We start from the raw sequence: 27,906 nt of genomic DNA, 5'->3' as shown, positions 1-27,906 counted from the left end.
CAGAACAAGCCCTCCAGAGACACAAACACACCAACAAACACACACCAATGCGGAACCAAAAATAGCCCCTAATAATGTCTACACACACAAACACACACTGTGACAAGCTTGTGTCAGTCACACACACACACACTCACTCTCTTATTCCCCCTCCGGCTGCATGTACCACTTCTCCAATTTGGAGATGCGAGCCTGTCAGGTGAATTTAAGTGTGATGTTGTGACACCACAGCAGTCATTAGCAGTTCTCAGTCTATGTCGCCGTCATAAATGACTGGTATGACAGGTGGATTATGGGTAGAGAAACGCCATAGGCTCATCGTTCGCCAACTGAGACACACTGCATTCATTATTATCCAGATTATCAGTCAAAACTCGCACCAACTGCATTTGTAGTAAAATGTACTGTGGTTTTCGAATATTCACTTCAGGCTGAAATGTGTTTGGAAAGGTAAAGGACAGGCAGGATAATATCTCTTGTGAAAAAGGAACATTATGGAAATAATGTGATTTAAATATAGTTTTGAGGGATAGTTCACATTGTTAGACTTCGCTGCAATTTTACAGTTATTTACTGGAAAACACTTATTAAAATACATTCTTTAGAGTTAACTACTGTAATTTGTACTGTATTGTGGGTAATTACAACTTTTACAGTAATTTACTGCATATTAGGAATTTGCGGTATTCTACTGTAATCATTGGAATCAAGTACTGCTACTGTAGCTGATGAGAAAAATGAGACAGAATGGTCAGGCTAGCAACAGTCAACACAGGAACAAACAGATGTATACGGGCAATGCCAGAGTCGTGGTCATATAACAGACGGATGGCAAAACAAAGGAAGGTTTAAAAACACGGAAGGCAAGACAAGGAAAACGGTTTGTAATGTTCATAAACAGTGTAACAAGCCAAGAGGTGTTCATGTGTGCTGTGTATATAATCCATGTTAATGAGCAGCTCCCAGCCGTTGAGTGTGTGAAATCAACAGAATGAGGAACTTGTAGCCCATATACTGGCAGATTTGTAGTTTTTTAGTGAACTGTTTACCAGCGATCTGTAGCCACTAGATCGCTGGTGATGATAACAGAACAAGTTTTAAAATTACCTACAGTGCCATATTCAAAATGGATATAATAACAATGAATAATACAAATGCTGTTGTACATGATCTTGTCACATGTATGAAATTTAATGAATTCAATAGAAAATACTAAAAATAAAGGTTTTGTACTAGTGTAAAATGTAAATAAATAACACATTTTACAATGGTAAGTTACTGTAAAGGGGCAGTTAACTTAAATTACTGCAAAAATACATTAAAATGTCTTATGCTGCGTTCACACCAGACGTGGAAGTAGCATCAAGCGCAAATGATTTACATGTTTCGCGTGAATGAAGCAGCGCAATGTTTTACATGTGTTTTTCGCTAGTGACGCTTAAGTTGGAAAATCTGAACTTCAGCGGACATTTGTGCCGCGTTAACCAATCAGGACCTTTCTCCTGTAGGGGCATGCTTACGACGTAGCGCCAGCAGTTTTCTGAAAAGGGATCATGTGTGAAAAGACCCTTTTTGAAAATGGCGGTAAATTTGTTCTGGCAATTTTCCAGAAAGAGAAGTTGTAACATTACCGATAATTTGTGGGAATGCTGCGCTGTGTGAACGCAGAAGGAAAATTGCCGGAAAGAGCGCATTCACGATTAGAACGTGCTTATGTAAGACATCTACTCCAACCAATCAGAACATTCAGACGCATTTACATCAGTGCTGTTTATGAAAATAAAAGCCTTTGAATATTTTTCCAGACACATTTAGCAGGTAGATGTTAGTCAGATAATGTTTCTATGTTCCTTCTAAATGCCAACTGTGGAAAAAATTATCGATAAAATGCTTATGATAAACTGCTGTTTGTTTACCTTCAAGCTCTGCTTCAGTTGCTTGACGCGAGTGCAAGTGAAGCAGCTGGTGAGCCCCAGCACACACACACGCCTGTGTGAACAGTGCTTTTTTTGAATTTACCGGTAAAGTAATTCTGGTAATTTTCCTGTATCACTTTGTGAAAGGGGCTAATCTCTCAATAAAATCCATGTTAGCCATTTAGCAACAAAGCTAGAGTCACCGAGCAGACAGAAGCCCTGACTATGACGCAAATCTGCATCTATTGTGAAGGGAATTTGACGCATGAATGAAACTGATTTAACGCGCGAATGAAGCGAGTAAACTCAAAATGTTCACGCATCTATTTATGCACAAATAGCGTGATTTATCCGCGCGTGCAACATCTGGGGTGAACACAGCCTAAAAGTGCACCCAAAATGAAAATGATGTTATAATGTATTCACTCTATTAGACACAAAGGAAGATGTTTAATACGCAGAAAATAAATGTGAAATAATTTAATCGTACAGCACATACTTTATTATTAATTATTAAACTAAAAAAAAACTACTTTGATAAAACATCTTTTTTGCTGTTTTTAAAATGAAAATTTCTCCATTATTTACTCACCCTCAAGGCATCCTATTTGTATATGACTTCCTTCTTTCAGTCAAATTGAATCCGTTATTATAATAAATATCTTGACAAAGATATCTACAATGAAAATGGAAAGGTGCTATTCTTAAACAGTCCAAAACAAGTCCAATAAAGCACGTCAATGCATAATAAAAAGTGCCTCACATGGCTTCTGGGGTGAGTAATGGTATCTTGTAGTGAACTGATTCATATTTGTAAGAATAATATCTATATTTAAAACTGCATGATTGGTTTTATGTGACTTCTACAAAAGAATGCCACTTCTTCTTCTTCTTCTTCTTCAGAGATGTAGATTTTGGTGCATTTAGTGCCACCAGCTGGACAGGAGTGTAAAGCTTTTCTGGTAGATGGCATATGATGTGTGTGCAAAGTTATTTTACGAAACAACTAAGACTAAAATTAGCGGTCAAAAAACACTTCTGTGAACTAAAATACAATAAAAAACAGTCAGTGAAAAACTAATTGAAACAATTATAATAAGCAAAGGCAAATATAATTTTAAGAATTAATATAAACACTCGATTTGTGGCTGAAAAACTGACCTTTAAAAGTTGAGAACTTTTAAAAACGAAATAGAAATGAGTTCACCAAATAAAAACTAAACTAAAACTGACAAAATCAATAATGAAATAACTTAAAGCTGAACTGAAAAAGTATTGAAATAAAAAGTCATTTAAAAATGTGAAACTACAATAACCTTCCATATGTGTAGCATTATTATTTTTGCCCAATTCTAGTTTACAGTCAAAGAGCTAAAACATCACTGATTCAACTGAAATGTCTTGGAAGTTTCTTGATCTTTTAAAAAAACATCACATGAGAAATGAAATTCTCCTCTGGGACTGGGAAACCCTTCATGAAAGTATTTGACAGGGCACAGAGCGGAAAATCATGAGGGGAATATTGTTTTATCACTTTTTGTCTAGGAGTTTGTTTAGTCGTTTGGCTCAACTATTGTTTATTTCAGAAATAATTACAAAGACTTAAATCACTGTGTGAAACGTAAGCCAGGGGTGTCCTGTACTTCAATTCATCCCATCTCATTTTCCTACAGATGGCTAATGCAGGTGAATATGCAAACACATGAACACAAAGAATCCATCTGCCGCCTCTGCCCATTTTTCAAACAAAATCTATGGTAGCACTTTATTTTGATGATCCTCCTTCCAATGGAAACATTTGTTTTCTTTGCATTTTCAGGTCACCTGGTGTATGTAGCAGTAGCGTGATCATTCTTCAAAGATATTGTTAGTGTATGCTTATATTTGTAAAAACTGCTCCCCTTGGGTAGAATGCAGCATGTTCACAGTTTCCGTATTGTGTGATTCACAAGTGTTTATTTGTGGTTGTGAATTGCATTATGGGATGTTGATCTCTGCTCTGTCAACTTTTGACGTTGAATATTCAACGGTTTAACAAAGTGATTTTTTTTTGACATTTAAGTAGTTTGAAATAATATAATGAATAATAAATAATATATATAGGAATAAGTCTGTATAACTGAAAATGTACTGGCAGTTTGTAATATACAACACCAACCCAGATTACATATTACTTTAAACTATTAGAAATGTTTATAAGTCCCTTTTTCAAACTTTTCAAGGTTAAATGATGTTGGAAGAAAGATCAGGATCCCACAATGCACTTCAAAAGCATAAATAAACTGAGAAAAATAAAAACATGAATTGCAAAATACGGATAAAAATAATTTACAGATATTTTTTACCATGTACAGTGTATCTGTTCATCCTGAATTTTTAAAATTGCATACTATAACCCTTCATAGACATTATTGTTATTATGTTATTATGTTTTTTGGAATGTTTTCTTCAATGTTTTTTCGTATAAGTTAACCGAAACACCATCACTTCAATCTTCAATGAAGACACCACAAACATTTTACACAAATCTGTAATGTTTCATGCAAGGAAACGTGGCTATTGTTAAAATGTTTTGAATGTAAAATTGTTAAAATACCTTGAATGGACCAAATTATTTTTAGAAAACTTCTGCCAAATGTATAAATGTAAATATTTATAGTTGCAATTAGAATTATTAAACCCCCTTTTATTAATTCTTCTTACATTTTTATAAAATATTGTCCAAATGATGTTTAACAGAACAATGAAATTTTCACAGTATTTCTGATAATATTTTTTCTTCCAGAGAAAGTCTTATTTGTTTAATTTCGTCTAGAATAAAAGCATTTTTTAATTTTTTAAAAACCATTTTAAGGTCAAAATTATTAGCCTCTTTAAGCTATATATTTTTTCGATAGTCTACAGAACAAACCATCGTTATACAATGATGCAACTTGCCTAATTACCCTACCTGCCTAGTTAACCTAATTAACCTAGTAAAGCCTTTAAATGTCACTTTAAGCTGTATAGAAGTGTCTTGAAAAATATCTAGTCAAATTAATATTTACTGTCATCATGGCAAGATAAAATAAATCAGTTATTAGAAATGAGTTATTAAAACTGTTATGTTTAGAAATGTGTTGAAAAAATTCTCTCTGTTAAACTAAATTTGGGGAAATAAACAATAAACAGGGAGGCTAATAATTCAGGGGGTTTAATAATTCTGATTAGAACTGTACATTTATACAAAAAAATGCATTTATGTGGTGTACGCACAAAATGGTGGAAACGTGTGTACACCACTTCCCACGAAAAGGTTGTGATCTATAAAGAACAAACTTGACAGGAGAATGTGTGTAGCTGTAGGTAATCTCTAAGTAACATAAATATTGACTTAATTGGAGCATTTTAAATCATCCTATGGGCCATAATCATCAATAAATAGATGAACATTTATTCTGCCGTACGTTCCCTTTTAGTAAGGCTTCTACGCAACGTTTTATTTATAAGACCTGCATCCCAAGCAAATTCTGAATTCTGATGTTTCTGTGAAATCATTATATATTCAAAATGATTTTATGACCTGGTCAATTCTGAAACAATCGCATGAAATTCTGCACTAAAGAAAAAATATATATAAACAAAAAATGGGTACGAATTTACTTGAAGGCTGTTGATAAGATAAAAATAATCATGACATGTTCTTTGCTCAGTTATGTCATTTTAAATGCACAGATAACATTGATTGTTATGACAACTTGACATAAACAAATACAGCACAATCTGTCCTTATTTGTCATGACAACTTGCCATTACCAAGATGAGATAACTTGTCATAAATCTGTCATAAACATGACTGTCATGAGGCTGTTTAAACTGTCATGAATATTTTTCTGATCACATTTTTAGTGGAACAAACTGTTTTTGTCATTAAAATGTCTTATTAAAGTGTAATTAATTATGTCAAATCATTTTTAAGAGCGTCTTTAATATTTAATGACATTTTAATCAGAAAGTTAGCTTGTACCACTGTAGTTGAGGTCGAAACAAATATTAATGACGATGTTTTAAAATTCATGAAATGTTTATGACAGAGTTTTGCTGTCTTGGTAATGTCAAGTTGTTTGAGCCATAGTTCAATGTAAACACATGCTGCAACTTGTAAGTCGCTTTGGATAAAGCATCTACTTAATGAATATATTAAAATGTGAATGCCAGCCCAGAAAGTCCGACAACTTAGAAAATCATCCATTGTGATCTCAGAATTACCCAATATTCTACTAATACTGTTTGGTTGACATGCAGTTACAAAGCTACTTTCAAACAAATCACAATAAACACAGAATCTGTGACTTCACTAACATCTTGATGTCAACCCGCATTGCAGCATCTGATCTCAACAGTCGAAACAAAGCAAACAAACACAGTCTAGGGGGACAAAGGAGAACATGATGCAGTCAGAGAAGAATAAAACAAGGAATAGAGAGACAGAGTTTTAATTGGTGAGACGCTGACAAGTAGTGTTTTCTTTCCAAAAACAAAACACAATCACGTTGGTGGCGAAGTTTAGCTGGTGTGTTTGAGGAGGTCATGAAGGCTGCTAGTGTTCCTTGTCTTCATTCTCCTCTTCTTGTGCACTCATGTTCCAAACACAAGATAAGGTTAGCATGAAACCAGCACACAATTATGACAGCAAAATACACAGGCTACTTGGTGAAAGATAGTATCTTTAGCTGCTGGAACATCTATTGTTGGCTGGTGCTCGTGTTTAGGAAAACAGTAACTGATTTCTAAGCTGTTTACCACTCAACTTTTTAGAAAAGAACTTGATAATCACAATGCTGCAAAAAATGTGTTTTTGCCTTGTTCTAGTCCAAATATCTACCAATTATTAAATTATTTTCTAGACAAGGAAAATATTGTTATTATTAAAAATAAAAAGTCAAAATTAAGTGTGATTTTCCTTAAAATAACTAAATAATCTGCCAATGGGGTAAGCAAAATAATCGTGTTTTGTTTTGAATGAAAATTCAGTTTCCTTACCTCATTGGCTGATTATTTTGCTTATTTTAATAAAAACTCACTTAATTTTGACTTATTGTTTCTTGAAAAAAATACATTTTTAATTGTCTAGAAAATGTAACTATTTTCATTTGTCAGTTTAGTGGCTAATACGTATAAATTAGTATGAATTCAGTCCTACGAAAATTTACGATTTTAAAAAGGAGACATGAAACCCAACCACGCCCCTAAACCCAACTGTCATTGGGGGATTAGTAAATTGTTCTAAATTGTATGAATGAGATTGTACAAATTCATACGAATTAGCCACTAAATCAAAAAGTTACGAATTGCCATAAGATCGTGTTGGAATTTTTAGATATTTGGGAAAGAAACAAGAAAAAAACCCTAAGTGAAAATAAAATTTTTGCAGTTGTTAGGAAAAAGGAATATATTTTTTATTATGTTTGTGTCTTTTTCTTTTCATTAAACAATTGTATTTGTATTGCTTAAAGGTGATATATTAACTAAACTTCTCTTGAGTGTGATATGCCTTGCATACTAATGAAGCACTTTTGCAGAAGTAGATGAAGCTGAAAGAAATGCGAAGGCCTGATTGTCTAAAATTAACTTGAGGTCTGTAGCTAAACTTCATGTGAGCATAGATGGGTTGAAAACAGAATATACACAGTTGAGAAGTCTTATGCTTTTAATGTTGGGCAGATAATTCATAAAAAAGTGGATGTATGTAAGTATGTGGCCAATGAAGGACTGGAGAATGATTGACAAGTGATGAATTCCACTAAACTCCACCTGTTAATTTCAGCTATGTATAAAAGCTCGAGTTAGGAAATGAAAATTGTTGCACACCTCCTGAATGTAACTTTTGCATCGCATTGAGGATACCAGAATTCTGGGAATCGAATTATTCATTTGTATCTAATTAATTACTAATATTTTGACATTGAAGAAAACCCTCTCCTGACCCTTTTTATTGAACACGCATGGAATTGATACAATATTCCAACAGAGTGTAGAATTTATGTCTCAGTGTCTCATTTTTTTGTGTTCCTTTTAAGTGGAGTGTTTATTTTGTTTTATTGATTTATCATAATTTCTATCTGCTACAAGTTGAGCTCTAATGCTTAAGGAACATGTACATCACTGTATGCCTTTTCAAATGAGTGAACTTCTGTGTAAATGGGGCTTTTTATATTTGTATGTTTTTTCAGTTTGTGTTGTGTGTACAACCCAGGGTCATTCTGAAAACGTACCACTATATACATTTCTGGAAAGTGACAAATACATCCCAGGAGGTATGTTTTGCAGTTTTTGTTTACGTGAAACCACCAGTGGCCGCAGTGTAAATTTTTTTAGATGTCACTTTTCTTTCGCGAGTGCATTCGCGCATGCTGTTCTTGCATAAATCCACCAGAGGTGGCTGTCGACTGACTGATTGACTGACTGACTGACTGACCAATCGACTGACCCACTCTCCTCCTTCCCTAAACCTAACCAATAGTGTTTTCAAAAGCACTGATTGACCCACCCACCCACTTCCCTATACCCAACCGACAGTTTTAAAAAGCAATCCAGAAAAAGAAAAACCCTCACCTGATTTTTTACCACAATTTCAGATTTTACCACATTTTCACCCTGTTATTTACTTGTTTATTTATTTATTTATTTTTGCCTTTTGTTTTTGTCTTACCTGCTTTCTGGAACTGTTCTTTGCCGTACTCAAAGGCCGTCATCATTGTCAACTCCTCTCTGCGTCTCAAGTCGCCAACGTACACGGCGAACTAACTGGACAAACTGGTTATAGCGGCAAAGCCATCCATACTGAGGAAAGCAGTCAGCTGGTAAGCGCGAAAAGGAATGGCATCATACTGCCCCGTAGGGTTCGTTTTTAAAACAAAATTCAGCCACATGTACTTCTGGCTACATAATTCACGATCTCCAAAAATGTATATAGGCCTACGTTTTCAGAATGAGCCTATATTGTATGTGTATAGTATTTTAGCTGTTCTTAAGAATCCCTTCACTAGCATTTCAAAAAGTAACTGCTGTTACAGTATATCCAACACAACTGCAAAACAACAATGTGACAATTTGTAACCTTTTAATTTAGTGGCTAAATCACATGAATTTTAGTACAGTTTGCTCATCCCCCAATGATGGTTGGGTTTGGGGCAGGCCTCCTTTTAAAAATCAATGAAAAAAGTGCACAAAAGCACGCACATCAATCTAAATGGGTGCTCAACCAACCAACAAAAGTGCAAAAATATTCATTAAGGCAACGATGTCTGATAAAGTGTGCATGTGCTCGAAATGTCAAACGGTTTGTGAAAAGTTCTTTTAAGTTAATACATTTTTATTTTTGGAGCTTTTTGTGTTGCCGCCTTTCATGAATATTTTTCATTTTTAAAATCATACATTTTCATACTAATGAAATTGTGTGAATTTGTACAAATTAGCCACGTTAATGCCAATCTTGTATGTAAAATAGTTATGTTTCCTTATGAAATCAGGCTGTCATATCATATACTGTTTACAGAAACTCTAGTGTCTTCACAACAACCCTTTAACATAAAAGATTGGCTTCACGTCAATAAATTTAAAGATTTATGCATTTTATAAGAGTACAGTGTAACTGTAATTTTTGATTTACTTTTAAAAAGGTAGTCCAGACAAAAAGACAATACAATTATTTGAGGTAAACACTTACTCACTCACTCACTTCCCAGCAGGCATTTGACATTGTACCTCAGCATCATGGGACATTGCATTTTGGGTGGAAATGAAAATCGGGTTGACGTCAGAACCCTCTGGCAGATTGACGTCAGTGTCCAACGTCGGACAGACGTCACTTTTGGTCATTTTCCAACACAAAGAAACAACCAAATATCAACATCTAATGATGTTACAGCTTGACGTTGTGTAGATGTTAGCACTATGATGTCTATCAGATGTTAGATTTTAGTTCATTTCCTATGCAACCTAAAAACAACCAAATATCAATGTTTAATTATGTTACGGCTTGACATTGTGTGGACGTTACCACTATGACATCTATCAAATGATTTTGGTTGCCATACCTGAAGAATAAATGTCAGTATTTGACGTCAATATGACGTTGGATTTTGGTCACTTTCCAACACAAGCTAAAATCAACCAAATATCAACGTCATTTGACATCATTACTGGATATCAAAATAACCTTGTATTTGGACACTGCCTAGTCATTGAATTTTGGTCACCCGACATCATGACCTAAATCTAACCTCATATTAATATGTTATGATGTTGTATGCCTGCTTGGTTACTTTCCTTCAGCTTAGTGCCTGATTTTTCAGAGATTGACAGAGCGGAATGAACTGCCAATTACTCTGGCATATGTTTTTATGCCGCATGTGGTAAACATCACAAACTAATTTATGTTTTTCCAAAGTTTTCTGGGATACAAAACTGTGCATGCAAGTAAAAAAAATAGTGCAATGTTTTGGGGTTCATACTGATCTCATTTCCAGAATCATTCATATTGATTAAAAATATCAGCCCATGAGGGTTTGATTAATGGTGCAGCTACAAGCTTACATTTTTCATCATATTTTTCCGGTACTAATAAGCACAGTGTGATTCATACAGGGAAAAAAGTATGTTTGGAGTTACCCAGAGTTAACTTTTTCAAGAGTGAAAAGCCCTTAAAATAGTAAGTAGATATTTTCTCACTTCCACAAGAGTCAGCTCTATTTCACACACCAATTAATACTGCACCGTCAACAGAAAGCATATGGTAAACAGATTTTTACTTCTTTTAAAAAGGAAATGTTTGTGTACACTTGGCCATGATCAATAATTTAAAAGCAACAGTCATTCGTCAGATAAAACAAATGCCCACTTTCCACTTATAAAACTATCAAATGGGAAGAGAACTGTGACATGTTGACTATCTTCAGCACACATTTCTTTAGACTTCAGGCGGCAGGTTTTGTTTTGTTTTGTTTGTTTTTTCCAGTTTGCACCTGCTTGACCCTTTACAGCTCCTGACAACCATCATAGCCCGGAGACAAAAGAGCAGATCGGGCAGTAAAGCGGGTCAGTGTCAGGTTGTTGTGGTGTGTGTTGATGCCACAGGTCGTGTCTGTCACTCACTGCACTTTACATCATTGCAGAGAGAGATGCCAAACAAAGCTTCGATTCACAACAACAACAAACCGCAGCGCTGACACAGATGCAGACAGTCAAAACGCCTGTGTACTGCCAAACCAGCACAGCCCATTTTTAAGACTTTCAGAAAGGGCTTTTAAAATCTCACTGACGGTTAATATAATATTCTGATAATAGCTAATGACAATAAACAGTACATGGACGAAACATCTTTGTCGTTTTGTGCTGGGAGCAACATAAATATCAGTGTAGTCAACATTACGGGTAAATGATTTATATGAAATGAGTGTTTTAATAATTTACATGTTATACAGATCAAACAACATCATCAGTATGAATGGCTGTTGAATTAATAGTTTGCTAAACCTGCAAGTCGTCTGACTCAAAGTAAACTGTTGTATTACATAATGGTGTAGCTATTTAAAATTAGTTATATTTAAATGACTGAATAATAGAAAACATCATGTGTTTAAATATATGAATCATTGTTATTTTATATTTCACTGAGATATAATCAAAATATTTATTAATGTTTATTGAAATGTATTAATCTTGTTATAATTTGTTCTCATTTTAGTTAAAAATTGAGTATTGAGTTTTTTCCTGGTAATAATATTTTTAAAGGAACTGTTGACATGGAATTGAACCAGATTTTGGTAAAAACCCAAACAATACAAACATAAAATAAGACAAAACAAACAAAAAAAAAAACTGTAATAACAATGGACATTTTTTTTGGTGATGGCAATTTAAAGATGCCTATTATATGGAGAATGAAGTCACATGAGTTGCTCAGGTGTGAGTTTTTCAGACTTCAACAGAGAGTAAAAATCTTGATGGTTCTGTGGGTCTCGTATATATCAAATCTGATCTTTATTTTGTATTTTCTATTGAATTCAACTCAGGTGATTGGTTGGGCCATTCTACAGCTTGATTTTCTTTCTCTGAAAGTGTTTGAGTTTCCTTGGCTGTGTTTTGGATCATCGTCTTGCTGAAATGTCCACCCTGGTTTCATCTTCATCATCCTGCTTATATAGATGTTGGACTGAAGCAGCGAATATTCATTTACTCTTACAAAGGGCAGAGGGTTACTGAAGAACTACTGAGAGATTTCAGCTGCTGTCTGGCCTTTCACTGCCTTTCTACACCTCCTGTTCTTCATGTGTTCAATACCTTTTCCCTGTGTCATTTCATTTTAGTACAAATAACTTCATTTGTAAACTAAATAGATTTGTTTTCTTTGTATTTATGAATTTATTTGGTTGTTACCAACATCTGGGGAAAATTTAAAGCCAACAGCACTTTTAGAAATATGTTTTCTGAGGAAAAAATGTTCAATACTTATTTTCCCCTCTATATGTAATATAAACTAAACGCTATACATTTTACTTCAAGTAGCTTTATGGTTTAAACCTCTATGCCATTAGCGCATTTGTTTTGTTGAAAAAAAAGAAATCTAAAGCATCAGTATTTGTTAGTAGTAGTAGATTTGCATAGAAATACATACACATATACATAAATATAACAACACAGAAAGTAGAGTCAGAGTATGTTATTCGGTGCTTCCTTCAAGTTACAAAAATTGTAATTGAAAATTTTACGTTTTTCATTAGAATTTTTAAAGATTCAGAATAAGAACCTTAATCATTCAAATATAATTTCAATTCCATCATACACCAGGCATGACCAGAAATCAATTTTATATGCTGCACCTTATATATTAAATAGTTATAAATATTTAGTTTTCACAAACAATTCTCACTCCAACCTTTGTACCAACATAGGCTCATTCTGAAAAGCCCTATATAATTTTTTGGAGATCATGAATTATGTAGCCAGAGCTACGTATGGCTACATCTTGTCTTTAAATCGAACGCTATGGGGTGGTATGATGCTGTTCCTTTCAGCACTACCAGCAGACCTCCATGTGAATGGCATGTATGCTGTTACCAGTTTGCTCAGTGGACCGCCCTGTACGTCGGCGGACTTGAGCCTGAGAGAAGAGTTGACCGCGATGAAAAGCCAAAAAATAAAATAAACAAGTAAATAATGAGGTGAAAACGGGCAAAAAATCAGGCAAAGGATTTTTCTGGATTGCTTTTAAAAACACTGTCTCTTTGGTTTAGGGAAGGAAGAGGGTGGGTCAGTCGGTCAGTCAGTCAGTAGATATCAACCTCTGGTGGATTTCCACGAGAAGAGCAGGTGTGAATGGCAAAAACTGCAAAAAAAAAAAACGTAGCTCCTGGGACGTATTTGGCACTCTCCAGAAATTTATACCGGGGCACGGTTTCAGAATGAGCCTAGGTTGCTTCATACTGTTTACAACAGAAGAGTGTTAAAATAGGCTACTGTACCTTTAAGACTTCTACATGCAAATGGGCTCAATTATGATTGGCTGACCTTTACAACCTGCATTGGAGGTTTCTCAACAATGATACACTAAAAACATGGTTGTGATTCCACATCAACAATTAATTAACAAGCCATCAGTGCAATTTAGTTTTAATAAATACACTTTTACAATGTACTTTTACAACTTGTGGCCAGGTGTGACATGATAAAGCTTAGCAATATAAGCAGTTTTTTTTTTCATGTAAATTGATGGAGGTGTAACATGGAACACAATGTTTGATCTGATTTCTATTTCTGTCATCTGGCAGCTTCACTCAGAGAGAATTCTCATTTTTCCAAAATCCATTCAGTTGTACATTAAACATTAAATATACTCAGCTGGGACTCTAGTTGCACACCATTTTTGCTTTCATTGAGGAAAAACAAATGACTTGTCACTGAATATTTGGGTCACGCCTGGTTAGGACACCTAGTACTTCACACCCTTATCATCTTAAAAGCATAATTTTTGTTATAACATGACCCCTTTAAATCTTGCCAGCTAAGACAGCTCTTTGCTGGAAACACAAATATGAGCATGACAACATTAAACTTTCATTAAATTGCCAAGTCATTCACAAAACAGCACTGCGTATTATAGTCGGTTTTTATAGTCCATCACATTTAATGTGTCAAAACATTTAACAGTATACTTGAAACATAATTGTTAAACTGAATTCTGACAATACATTAGGTTGTACTTGCATGACTTAAAAAGGCAAACACAACTTCAAACAACTGCATACAATATAAATTAAAAATGCAATAAATTGTTTATTGTTTAATGGTTGAATTTAATGGTTATATAAAGACAACATGTTTAAAATTTAGTGGCATTCATTTTTATGTACTTACATATTAATAATTAGGTACAATGCACTTATTATGTAAATGCATGTTTTACATCGTACTTATTAATTAATTATTCATTCATTCATTCATTTTCTTTTTGGCTTAGTCCCTTTATTAATCAGGGGTTGCCACAGTGGAATGAACCGCCAACTTATTATGCATATGTTTTACACAGCGGATCCCCTTCCAGCTGCAACCCATCACTGGGAAACATCCAATTCACATACCCAATTCACCTTTACCACATGTCTTTGGACTAGTGGGGGATGACACGCATTTGGTAATTGCCACAATTTGACTAATTTGGCTTTCCATAAAGTCTTTCCAACTACTTCAAGGGCTGAACTGTGGAGTAATGGGAGAGGCTGATTATAATGTTATAAAAACACAGTTTTAACGGCGTCTTTGACATACAAAAACGCCAAAAATAACGATGAAATATGGATGTCAAGCCAATGGCGTCAAAAATGGCATACTCCCCGCGTTCGTGTGGGTTTCCTCCAGGTGCTCCGATTTCCCCCACAAGTCCAAAGACATGTGGTACAGGTGAATTTTGTAGGCTAAAGTTGTCCGTGGTGTGTGTGTGTGTGTGTGTGTGTGTGTGTGTGTGTGTGTGTGTGTGTGTGTGTGTGTGTGTGTGTGTGTGTGTGTGTGTGTGTGTGAATGAGTGTTTCCCAGTGATGGGTTGCAGCTGGAAGGGCATCCGGTGCGTAAAGCATATGCTGGATAAATTGGCAGTTCATTGCGCTGTGGGGACCCAAGATTTATAAAGGGACTAAGCCGAAAAGAAAATGAATGAATGAATGAATAAATGGCTTTCCATATTACTGGAGAACCCATGCGAACAAGGGGAGAACCTGCAAACTTCACACAGAAATGCCAACTGTGCCAGCCGAGGCTCGAACCAGCGATCTTCTTGCTGTGAGGCGATTGTGTGTATCCCACTGCGCCACATATTGTAATTATATGGATGCAATTACATTTAGAATTAAGTTCCGTTATTATATTTATAGTTACACTGTTGACCCACACTTTACACCTCTATAGCATCATTAGTGTTGTGTAATACAAGATCTACACAGTAAATGCATTATGTTTATTTTTTGATGTCAGAATCTCTAGTAGTTAAGTATTATAATTGCATATAAAAGTATTTTAATCATTCTAAAATTATGTTAAAGCATACTTCTTTTTCACAACATGTCCCAATACTCCTGGTGTCATGTCACTGATACAACAACTCCTTGAACCAATTGATGAACCAATTTGTCATTCGTAGTGAACATTATCACTCCTGTCAGAGACACTCGATAAAGGTCAACCCTTGGTCAGATTGATCGTGTGTGTGTGTGTGTGTGTGTGTGTGTGAACGTTGAATCTGGCAGCTAAACGTTTGCGTGTGTGTGTGTGTGTGTGTGTGTGTGTGTGTGTGTGTGCGTGTGTGTGTGTGTGTATGTGCATGTGTGTGGTGTGTGTGTGTGTGTGTAAAAGTGGACCACTCTGGCTCTCTTTATATGAAAAAAAGAGAAACTAGAGCAGTGATCGGGCATTTGTGTGGCATTCACGTGCCATTCTGTGGCATTCAGTGGCATTCTCAAAATGACGTATTTTCCAGACCACCCTGCTGACATATAACCGTGATTTGTGCGAGGCAGTAAATGAGAGTGATGGCCGTCTGAAAACACAACAGAATCTCTGCGTTTGGCTCAGTAATATTAATCATGTCTGCGGTATCTAAATAAAATTTGCTCTCAGATTGCCCACGCCTCCTACAGATAAAGATGACAAAACAATACCCTCCTTCCTGCACCATCTCGCAGTCCTTAAAACAAGCTAAATAATCTGCCAATGGGGAAAGCAAAACAATCTTGCTTTGCGTACCCCATTGGCAGATTATTTTGCTTGTTTTAAGAAAAAACCCACTCAATTTTGACATATTATTTCTAAAAACAAGACAATGTTTTTTTGCTTGTCTAGAAAATGCTTCTTGATTTAAGATTTTTTAGATATTTGGACTAGAAACGAGACAAAGAAAAGCTATTTTTGCAGTGCTGAGACCTTCATTTATCTACAGAACACAAATATGTGTAAGATATTATATATAAATATATTGAATAATAAGATATTTTAGACAAAATCCGAGCGCTCTCTCGTAAAGCAATGGTTCAAGATGGAACAAAAAAAGGAACTAAAAACTTTGTCACAATTAGTGGTTTAACTGTAATCATACGATCCTCCAAGACCCCTTTTGTGCTTCAAAAACACTGTAAAAACAACAATGTCTTCCATATCAGATCAGGGTGCTCATTTACTACAGCCAATAAGACATGTTGCACTGCTCACTTGAGAAGGGTAGGGTATAAACGGGGGTCAGAGCCAGCTCCTAGTGGGTGGGACTTGAGCTCCAAGTGGGCTTTACAAACCTTATTTTTTTTTGCATTTATTTAATGTCTTGTACATGACACAGAGTCCAATATTGTGCTTTATGAATGTCTAAACCTACCTCAACCCTAAACCTAACCTTACAGTAACCTGCTGTGTTTTATTAATGTCTACATCTACCCCAACCCTAAACCCAACCTCACATTAACCTGATCTGATTTATTAATGGCTACTCCACCTACACCACCTAAACCCAGCCCACTTGTGGCATAAGTCCCTCCCACTTGGAGGTTACCCAGCCTACTTGTGGTGTAATGCCTCCCACATGGAGGTCTTCTGGCAGCAGGGATACCTACTTGGCTTAAGGCTGATTTATACTTCTGCATCAAGCGCTGACAGATGCTCCGGCGCAGCCTTCACGCGGTTGCATAGCCCTCGCTGTGGGTGACGCCGACACTGATGTGTACCTCTCAAAAAATATAACTACATGTCACAATGACGCATTGCGCAGGCTCTGTGATTGGTCGGCTTGGTAGCTGTGACGAGTGTGGGCAGTGGTGAGAGCCATGAGTCCGATGGAGCGACTGTTTACAAGTGTCAAGTCCCGTGAAGGAGCTCCAGATGTAAACTTTTGTTTTGTGTTTACTTTATGATTAAAGTTGTTGTACATCAACAACGCTGGTTCCTGCCTCTGATCGAGCGAGTTTTAGCTACATGTACATTAAGGAAGCATTGAAACAACAAGAAATGTTTCGGAAGTGTTATTGCAGAGCAACACAAACAGCACACAGAAGTATAAATGCAAGACTATGCACAAGGCTTGCGCCTTAATAGTATTGGGTTGGACCCCATTTTGCCTTCGTGGCGTAGATTCAACAAGGTACGGGAAAATTCCTCAGATATTTTGGTCCATATTGACATGATAGCATCACGCAGTTGCTGCATATTTGTCGGCTTCACATCCATGATGCAATCTCCCGTTTCACCACATCCCAAAGGTGCTCTATTGGATTGAGATCTGGTGACTGTGGAGGCCATTTGAGTACAGTAAACTGATTGTCATGTTCAAGAAACCAGTCTGAGATGATTCGCACTTTATGACATGGCACGTTATCCTGCTGGAAGTAGCCATCAAAAGATGGGTATACTGTGGTCATAAAGGGATTGTAGGGGGTGTAACATGTGATTATTTAAGTTACTGTTGCCTTTCTATCAGCTCGAACCAGTGTGGCCATTCTCCTCTGACTTCTGGCATCAACAAGGCATTTGAGCCCACAGAACTGCCGCTCATTGGATATTTTCTCTTTTTCTGATCATTCTCTCTAAACCCTAGAGATGGTTGTGCATGAAAATCCCAGTTGATCAACAGCTTCTGAAATACTTAGACCAGCCTCTCTGGCACCAACAACCATGCTACGTTCAAAGTCACTTAAAGGGCACCTACAGTATGGTGAAAATTCTACTTTTAAAGCTGTTTGGACAGACATGTGTGTAGATGAAGTGTATAGACCGTCATATTGGGGTGATATTAACTCACCCAGTCCTTTTTTTATCAAATTTAACAACATAAAAAGGGTGGACCAATTGGAGCGGTTTTCAGATCGACCGCAACTTAATGTAAGAGTGCGGTCCCCCCGCCCACCGAATTGATTGACAGCTGTGCGTATTAACATGTCCCGGCAGTCATGTGTATAATCATATCAACAAGACCAAACGTGCGCAAAGCAACTGGGAATAGAAGGTCTGTTTAGTTTGCTAGGATCATCGATCATCATCAAATGTGATCAAAAGTGAGTTTCACATGTTTAAAATGTTTTAAAACAGTGCAAGTGTGTAATGACTTACAGTGATTTAGCTTAGCTTTACCTCATCAGCACAGCCGTGTGTCAGAACAATTATAAAAGAAGACGCTTCAATCCCGGTTTGTGGATGTTAAATCAGGTTTATTTTGTACATTAACATAACAGATATTCATACAACAGTGAGGATTAACCTGTATCCTGTCACATATGCGTGCAAGCAGCAGAGTGCGAAGCTAAACGCGCATGCTCTCTCTCTCTCTCTCTCTCTGTGTGTGTGTGGGTGTCTGCGCTATTGGTTTGTGTCTGCGCCATGTGTGTGTGTGCGTGTCCTTGCTGTGTGTGCGCGTGAACTTTGTAACAACTTTGTGTGTGTATATTTTACACATGAAGAACTGTAAAAAGGTCCACATTTTGTGAAAAAAGAACCACCCCTTTCACCAGGCTGACTATTGGCCTGTAAATTTTGATTTTTGAGTAAACTATTCCTGCAGCATGTACAGTATAAATATCATTATGAAGGTAAATTGCTAGTAAACAGTGTTACATTTCAATTGTTTCAAGGGTTTCGTTCAATCGGCATCAATGTGCTCGGACATGTCACCAAATAAAAATTAAGAGAAGAAACTTGCCAAAACCAGATCATCAATCTCAGATTTCTCAGATCACAGAATCGTGCACAAGATTCTTCGCCAGACCCATAATCCTCCTCCACCCATCCCTAAAAATCCTTTTTTTTGCCTTTTCTCCTATTTTTGGCCCAAATCTTATTATTGAGTTATTGAACATGTAGTTTCAACCTCTACGCCAGCAGATCAGACACTCAGCAAAGCTCAGCAGAATGAACACGCTGAGCGCTCACACACACACACGCACACCCAGAAAAACACACCCACAGTATCTCTGGCTTGTGCTAATATTATCACAGTCCATTAGACACTGTATAAATCATTAGTAAATCAACAGCTTTGCTGGCATCAATTTGCACACAGTACGGTTATGGTGACGCAGTTACAGTGGCTCAATAAATAAATCTCTTCAAAAATGTACACACGTCAATGCATTACATAAACATTGATGGAATCAGATGCTATGCCTTTTTTTTGATTAAATATGAATAATAGTTCATCATATTTTGTTTAGCCACTGAAATTATAATGATTAAACTTTATTTTCTCAGCCCCCTTTAGACATTGCTACAACTATAAGTCTCAGTGTGTTTTGGCTAGGATCAGTGGAGCTGATCTTCAGTGAACCATCCTTTAGCAGTGACATTTGTAATGAATTGAACTGAATCTTTGATAGCAGTCTGTCCTTTCATTGCTCCTATTCCAAAAGTGAGCATGATTTGAACTTGAATGACATCAGATAGTCCAGCGATTTCCTTCGGAACAAAGTCTAATAGCAAATTTGACTGAAACATGTTACCGTTTCTTTAATCATCCATTACAAAAACCACTTTTGCCCTCAATATTATTTTACAAATATTAAATTATTCATTCATCCATTTTCCTTCAGCTTAGTCCCTTATTTATCAGAGGTTGCACAGCAGAATGAACCGCCAACTATTCCAGCATAAGTTTTACGCAGTAGATGCCCTTTCAGCCGTAACCCAGTCCTAGGAAACACCCATACACTCTCGCATTTACACACACACACACACACACACTTTTGTTTACCCAACACACTTATACTGCATGTTTTTGGACTGTAGGGGAAACCAGAGCACCCGGAGGAAAGCCACGCGAACAAAGGGAGAACATGCAAACTACACAAAAATTCCAGCTGACCCAGTCGTGACTCAAACCAGCAACCTTCTTGTTGTGAGGCGAGAGCGCTACCCACTGCTTCGTCCTTAATTAGGACTACTTCACATAATTATTAGTTTCATTAGTTTACATAAATGAAGAAACAATGAATTTATGTCTCATACAAATACACTGGAACTACACTAGTATCCAAACTACTATTCTCCGACCTGGCTGAGCGTGTGTCATCTACAGATGGTTTGTCAAACCCATTCACTAGGATGGAGCACACTAAGAATTGCACAGTGTTTTTCAAGAAGTATGGGGTGCTTATGAAATGTTGTCTGGTGCATATGGAGAGGAAAAGTGTGTGTCATCTACAGGTGGTTTGTCAAACCCACTCACCTGCGTGAAACACACTACTGTAAGAATTGCACAATGTTTTACAAGAAGTGTGGGGTGCTTATAAAAATGTATCTAGTGCATATGGAGAGGAGAAAAGTGTCACCAACAAGTGGTTTGTCAAGCCCCCCTTTTCACAATATTTACAGAAACATTGAGAGGCGTCTGGCTGGGCTGTAGACTTGGTGCGGATGCAATCTGAGCTGCATGTAATGCTTTTGAATGGGCTCACCTAAGCCCACCCCTAACCCTACCCATCACAGTGACATTACTAGCTCCCTTGAGTGCATTGTGTCTGACATTGCATCTCTAGGAAAAGCAATCTCAGCTTGCATCATAAAGGCTGCATCCAGATACTATTGGAAATATTAAGCATTGGTAAAAAAAAAAGTGTCGGGTGCATTCAGAGAGGAGTAAGTGTGTCTTTTACGTAACCTCGCTGATTCTACACCACCCAACTCTCTCCGAGCTGGGATCGAACCGGCGACTCTCCATACAGGCTCTAACAAGGAGGCTAAAGACCATGGCTTCCAGCATCTTTCGCTAGAGCACCTTTAGAGGTCCGAGGAGTGAGTTTTACTAGCACAGCATTTCACTAGCTGGCCTCCACTACACTCACCCCCTAAACCTCACTCCCATCAAGGTCATAGCACCAATGTAACCCTGCTCTGAGCTGGGATCAAACCGGCGATTCTTTGCATGGGAGTTGGTTGCTCTAAAGCTGCCGTCACACTTGACTTTTCTTCCCATAGACTTCCATTCATGAGCACGCGAATGCGTCAGACCGGAAACATGGGGACATGCGTTAAGTTTCGCAGGTTGCTGCGGTGCAAAGTTCAAGCTTGGTGAACTCTAACCTGCTAAATCGCATCACTTGACTGCATGAGACCAATCAAGGATCAAAACAGGACCTCTCTAGGCAAAAATGTAAAACATAGAGCAATCGCTCGCTTTTTTAAATGTCTAATAAGCTTGTTTAATCCCGCCCCTTTTCGCAGCGCCGCACGACAGAATTTCGCACACACAAAGCCCGGTGTGACCGTAGCTTTACAAGGAGTCTAAAGACCATAGCCTCTAGCGTCTGTCGCTATAGCACCTTTAGAGGTCAGAGGAGTGAGGTTTACTGGTAAAGCATTTCACTAGTTAGCCTTCGCTACATACAGGTGGTTTGTTAAGCCCACTCAACTCCATGTAGTACAATAAAAATTTCACAATGTTTGCCCAGAAACATGGAGTGTTGATATAAAAGTGTCTGGTGCATTCGGAGAGAAGGACCATTTTGTGTACAATTGGTTTACAGCAGACATTACGCAGATAGTTTATGAAAACTCTAATAACTGCAATAGATGACGTCTACTGGAAAGTTACAGTAAGAAAATATAAATGTCCACAGTAGACAAGCTAAATAAAGTGTTACCATTACTTTTTACTTTCATTTATAATATTTTTATTGCTTATTGTAAATGTCCAATAATTTCAGGGATGAGGATAAGACAATCTGAAAATCTTGTATCTGATTGATCAAAAAAAGAAATAAATATTGAAAAAAATCACCTTTATTAAGTTTTTTGTAATGCAGTAATGTTTAGTAATCCTTTGGCATAAAATAATAATTAAGACTCATACAACGTATTTAGGTTATTGCGAAAACTGTCCCTTGGTAACAAATACCTTTTCTATCAAATTTTAAATAAAAAAGTAAAGATGGAACAAGATGCAGAATTAACCTGCTAAGATGTGTATCAGTCTATTGAAAATGATTAAAATACAAAAATAATCTTTTTGAGCAAAATATGTTCAAGGACTGAGGAATGTTTTGAAAGTTATAAGTTTTAAGACTTTCAGCCTGGTATTTTATCAGACAGAAGGTTCTGACCATCCTTGACATTGATTTCTTACAAAATTTTTCAGTGGCAAACATTGCTTTCTTTTTCTGTTTTTATAGGGCAAGAGAGCTTCAATTCCAAGAGTTTGGCCCTTCAGGCCCAAAAGAAGATCTTGAGTAAAATGGCCACGATGGCCGTGGCAAACCTCCTTACAGACGACACCAGCAGCGAGATTCTGGACGAACTCTACAAGGCCAGTCGAGAATACACCAAGAGCAAGAAGGAAGCCCACAAAATCATCAAAGATGTCATCAAGATCGCTCTGAAGATAGGCATTCTCTATCGGAACCACCAGTTCAGTCCTGAGGAGATGGAGACCGTGGAGCGCTTCAAAAAGAAGATGAACCAGGCAGCCATGACAGTGGTGAGCTTTTATGAAGTGGAGTACACGTTCGACCGAGGCATCCTTTCAGAGCTGCTGTTGGAATGTAGAGACCTTCTCCACGAGTTGGTGGAGCACCACTTGACCATGCGCTCCCACGGACGGATTGACCATGTTTTCAACCATTTCGCTGATGTGGATTTCCTGACCGAGCTGTATGGCCCATCTGAAGACTACAGACTTAACCTGAGGAAGATCTGCGATGGGATAAACAAACTCCTAGATGAGGGCACACTTTAACCTCCAGTACCAGAGACTCTACCGGGATTCCAACTGAAGGACTTTTACGCAACTTGTGTCCTCTGGTTTTGTTTGAAATATAGGCTGTCATGATAACTTGATGATGTGATTGTAACCCACCTGTAGGTCACCCAGATGCTGATTAAAGTCAAATCCTGGTCTTTATTGTCAACGTACCGTTGATTGTTTGGGGAAAATCCATTTAAGTGGAAAGCCTGAGAGAATCTGTGTCAAGAAATCCTGTCCTTTTGTGTGCAATTGCAGGAACGTTTTAATTTACGAGCTCCTTTATATGCACTGTATGGAATTTGACCTACCTATCCTTTAAGAATGACCAACAATGCAACCCTAGCTTTCTTCTGTATGTTTAAGAATCAGTCCAGTTAATCTACTCGAAAGTTAAAGGGATATAGTTCAACCCAAACTGAACATTCTGTTGGCATTTGCTTACCCAAATCAATGTTCCAAATCAATACCTAGTTTATAGTTAAACTTAACTAAGATTTTTATTTGATATACATGATACATACTGTAAAATTAAATAAAAAAAATAAACAGCTTGTTCTAAATCTGAAGAAAATTTGAACAAATGTTGCTAACAATTGATGTGAGCCATTGATTCTCATAGTATTTGGAAGACAAACTCTTACCATTAAGATTTTAGTTCTCAAAATGTTTCCGAAATTCTTTTGTGTTCTGCAGAGGGTGAGTAAATCATGACAGAATATTCCATTTTTTAGGTTGTGGGGGGTGTAAACTATCCCTTTAATAGAAGAAAAATGGCACGAGCCTTTGTTGAACAGAGCATATGCCAAAATAAGTACATAACTGAAACGCAGCAGAAAGATTGTAAATAAACTTTGGGGTTTCGGTCTTCTGTCTTTGCCTTTGTAATGACTCAATGTCAAAGCAGCTCCTATGATTCTGTGCTTGTTTTTTTCCAGATCCTGGTGTTTCAGAGCATGTAAGTATACAGTATGTATACAGTACATGCAGGAGAGAAATGTGACTATTCCGTAAGCCTGTTCAGTAACCCCAGAGTGTAGCACTATTATCTGCCATTAAATGATCCATATGAACGTCTATTAGTGTCATTTTTTAATGTAAACTACTGTGATTACTCTTGTGTTTGATTGGGGCACACTACACTCATCAACCACCTTATTTGAGAACACATTTTCTACTGATTTTCAATGCAAATATCCAATCTGCCAATCACATGGCAGCAACTTGATGCCTGTAGGCATATAGGCGTGGTCAAAATGATCTGCTGAAGCTCTAACTAAGCATTTCAATGACGAAGGACCATAACTTTTGTTAGCACCAGATGGGCTACCCTGAATATTTCAGAAACTGAGCTTTTAATCTACTGAGATGTTTAAACACAATTGAAATTAAAGTTTAGACAGAATGTTCCAAAAAAGAAAAATATTCAGTTATCAGTTTCCATCAACCTGTGGTAATGAACATTTTGAAGAATCGCAAGTGATGCAAATGACAAATTTTGAATAAAAATCTCTTAATTTTCAAAAAATTCATGAGTGAGGAAAAGATGGAACATGTGTTTGACAGGCGGATTGGTGCAGTGGCAGCAGTAATCAGGTCAATGTACCGATCTGTTGTGGTGAAAATCTCTGAGAGGCAAAGCTTTCTATTTACTGGTCAATCTACGCTCCTACTCTCACCTATGGTCATGAGCTTTAGGTCATGACCGAAAGGACAAGATCTCGGATACAAGCGAACAAAATGTATTTGCTTAGCAGGGTGGCAAAGTGCACCCTTATAGATAGGGTGAGGAGCTCTGTCACCTGGGAGGAACTCAGAGTAGAGCTGCTGCTCCTCCACATCGAGAGAAGCCAGCTGAGGTGACTCAGGCATCTGTTGCACCTACTTAGGGAGGTGTTCTAGGCATGTCCCACTGTGAGGAGACCTCGGAGAAGACCAAGGACATGCTGGAGGGATGTCTCTCAGCTGGCCTGGGAACGCCCCGGGATCCCCCCGGAGGAGCTGGAGGAAGTGTCTGGGAAGAGAAAAATCTAAGGTTCTCTCCTGAAGCTGCTACCCCTGCAACCCAGTCCCGCAAAACCGGAAGAAAATGAATGAATAAAAGAATTTAAACAAAGTTTTACACCCACTTCAGGGGGGTTTGGACTTTTGGACCTTTTAAAGAATATAGTGGCATTGTCAGTATTTTGAAGCTTCTATACTTCAGTTCTACCAAAGTACCAGTAAACCATCTAACCCTAGTACTGGATAAGATGGCTTTTAAAGGGATAGTTCACTCAAAAATGATGTCATCATTTAATCATGCTCCACTTGTTGCAAGCATGTTTGAGTAGCTTTCTTCTGTAAAACACAAAAGAACATATACTGTTCTGAAGAATGTGGGGAAAAATAGCCATTGACTTTCATAGTATAAATGTATCCCAACTATAGATGTTAATGGATGTATTCTTCCAACATTATTTAGAGTATCTGTTTTGTGTTCAACAGAAGGAGGAATTCTCAAGTTTAACCACTTGAGTATGAGTAAATGGTAAAGAATTTTCATTTGGGGGAAAAACTATCCCTTTAGGTCTATGCAAAATTTAGAATGTCTATTATGCTCTATTCCATACAAAATCAGATGCTGCTTATTCATTTCCTCCTTCTGTTCCAATTAAGAAACCATTTTATTACAACTTTCCAGGTAGAAAATCGTAGCTCAATGGAACGCAGCATTATTCTACTCAAGGAACATGTTAAATTTGATACAATCAATCTGCAAGGACATCACTGATAAGTGAGAATCTTTGCATGGAATAAATTAAATACAATTTATTTGTATAGCACTTTTACAATGTAGATTGAGTCAAAGCAGCTTCACATTGAAGATCATAGTTAATTGAATCTGTGTCAGTTCAGTTTTCAGAGTTTAAGTTCAGTTCAATTTAGCTCAGTTCAGTGTGGTTTAATAATCACTACTGAGAGTCCAAATACTGATGAGCAAATTCATCGATGTGCAGCTCTACAGATATCGAACCATGCAAGCCAGTGGAGACAGCGGTGAGGAAAAAAACTTCACTAATTGGCGAAAGTGAAGATTTAAAAAACCTCGAGAGAAACCAGGCTCAGTTGGGCACGACCATTTCTCTTCGGGCCAAACGTCTTGTGCAGAGCTGCAGTCAAGGCACCGGAGGCTGGAGACTGGACCTCAGCGAAGACTCGTCTGTCCCTGGAGCGTCACAGGAATCACAAACAGCGAACAGTCTCATGCTCTCCACTCCTCCATGGCCACCACAGTAGCTGCTCAGGACACTTTCTGGTCCAGGATATGGAAACCTTGGGATCATCTCGTCGCTGGTCTTGGATCAAATCGGTGGTGCTGCACAGTCTGAGGACCTTTTAATCTAGTTTTGAATTGGGAGAGTGTGTCTGAGCCTCGGACATTACCAAGAAGGCTATTCCAGAGTTTAGGAGCCATAAATGAGAAGGCTTGACCTCCTTTACTTGACTTTGCTGTTCTAGGTACTACCAGAAGCCCTGAGTTTTGAGATCTTAAAGAGCAAGTTGGATTGTAGCGAGACAGAAGGTTGGATAGATAAACAGGAGCTTGATTATTTAAAGCTTTATAGGTAAGAAGCAATATATTAAATTCAATACAGTAGAAAAGTCAATTACAGTAGTCATAATTGAATTACAGCACATCAGTTCCAGTGATGATGTGAGAAAACCATTCTGAAGACTACACCAGGTAAGTGAATGATTTCATACTTGTGAGTTTAGAAATCATTTCACAACATCATTTATGCTAAAGTGAGGTTGGTCAAAATTAAATGGATTTGTGCCCATCAAAGATAAGAAGCTGTTTAGTGTTAATGCAACATGATGCTAATGAAACCAAAAGATTTGCTATTGTCATAACTGATTCTGTCTAAATATATATAACGGGGAATTTCATAAGATGTGGCCATCGAAAACCAACTTAAAGGAACACTCCACTTCTTTGGAATAAGACTATTTTACAAGTCAGCAAGAATTTAACAGTTGAGTTTTTAATTCATTCAGCCTATCCCCAAGTCTGGTGGGAGCACTTTTAGCTTAGCTTAGCATAAATCATTGAATCGGATTAGACATTAGGCATTAGCATCTCGCTAAGCAGGCAGCGTGGTAACGTCCACACAAGGTCAAGGTAACATCAACAGACATTGATATTTGGTTGATTTTAGGTTGGTTATTGACGTGAACCTAATTTCCGAAATAAATTCGAATTTCGAAACAAAATGCAACATCCCCATGACTTTGGGGTACAACATCAAACTGACGTTATGTTGATGTCCTGTGCCTGCTGGGTTCTAGTGACTGTACACCGTGTACTAAGACCAACAAAAAATTTCAAAGTTGCTATTTTCTAGGTCAATATGGAGCTATAGGAACTATACTCTCATTCTGCCATAGTCAAGGAACCATGGCTGCAGCAGACGCAATGATATTAGCAGCATTTGTCTTATAGGTAACAGTGCTATGTGATATCATTACGCCTGCTAAAGCCAAGCTTTAAATAGGAAAATTATCAAAACTTTTTTGAGCGAAATGCTAATGGTCTAATCCACTTCATTGGTTTATGCTAAGCTAAGCTAAAATTGCTTATTATTATTATTGCTTATTATTTCTTTATTTTAATTATTATTATTATTATTATTATAACCTTTATTTTACCAGAAAAAAGCACATTGAGATAAAAAAAACTCTTTTACAAGAGCGTCCTGGCCAAGATTA

General features: G+C 37.2%; 1 protein-coding gene across 1 annotated transcript in view; it reads left to right on the top strand.

Annotated features, from left to right (window-relative positions):
* tnfaip8l3 (tumor necrosis factor, alpha-induced protein 8-like 3) overlaps positions 1-24,231 on the top strand; it is a 67,770-nt gene extending 43,539 nt beyond the window's left edge. The window contains exon 2 of the mRNA XM_056478836.1: positions 22,586-24,231. Within this exon, the coding sequence (XP_056334811.1) occupies positions 22,586-23,148 (563 nt within the window). The 3' untranslated portion in view covers positions 23,149-24,231. The remainder of the gene's footprint in view (positions 1-22,585) is intronic.
* The last annotated feature ends 3,675 nt before the right edge of the window (positions 24,232-27,906 follow it).

The sequence above is a fragment of the Danio aesculapii genome, chromosome 18 (genome assembly GCF_903798145.1).
Source record: "Danio aesculapii chromosome 18, fDanAes4.1, whole genome shotgun sequence".
Classification (NCBI taxonomy): Eukaryota; Metazoa; Chordata; class Actinopteri; order Cypriniformes; family Danionidae; genus Danio; species Danio aesculapii.
Note: the sequence above shows the minus strand (reverse complement) of the source record. Positions and strands in the feature narration are given on the sequence as shown.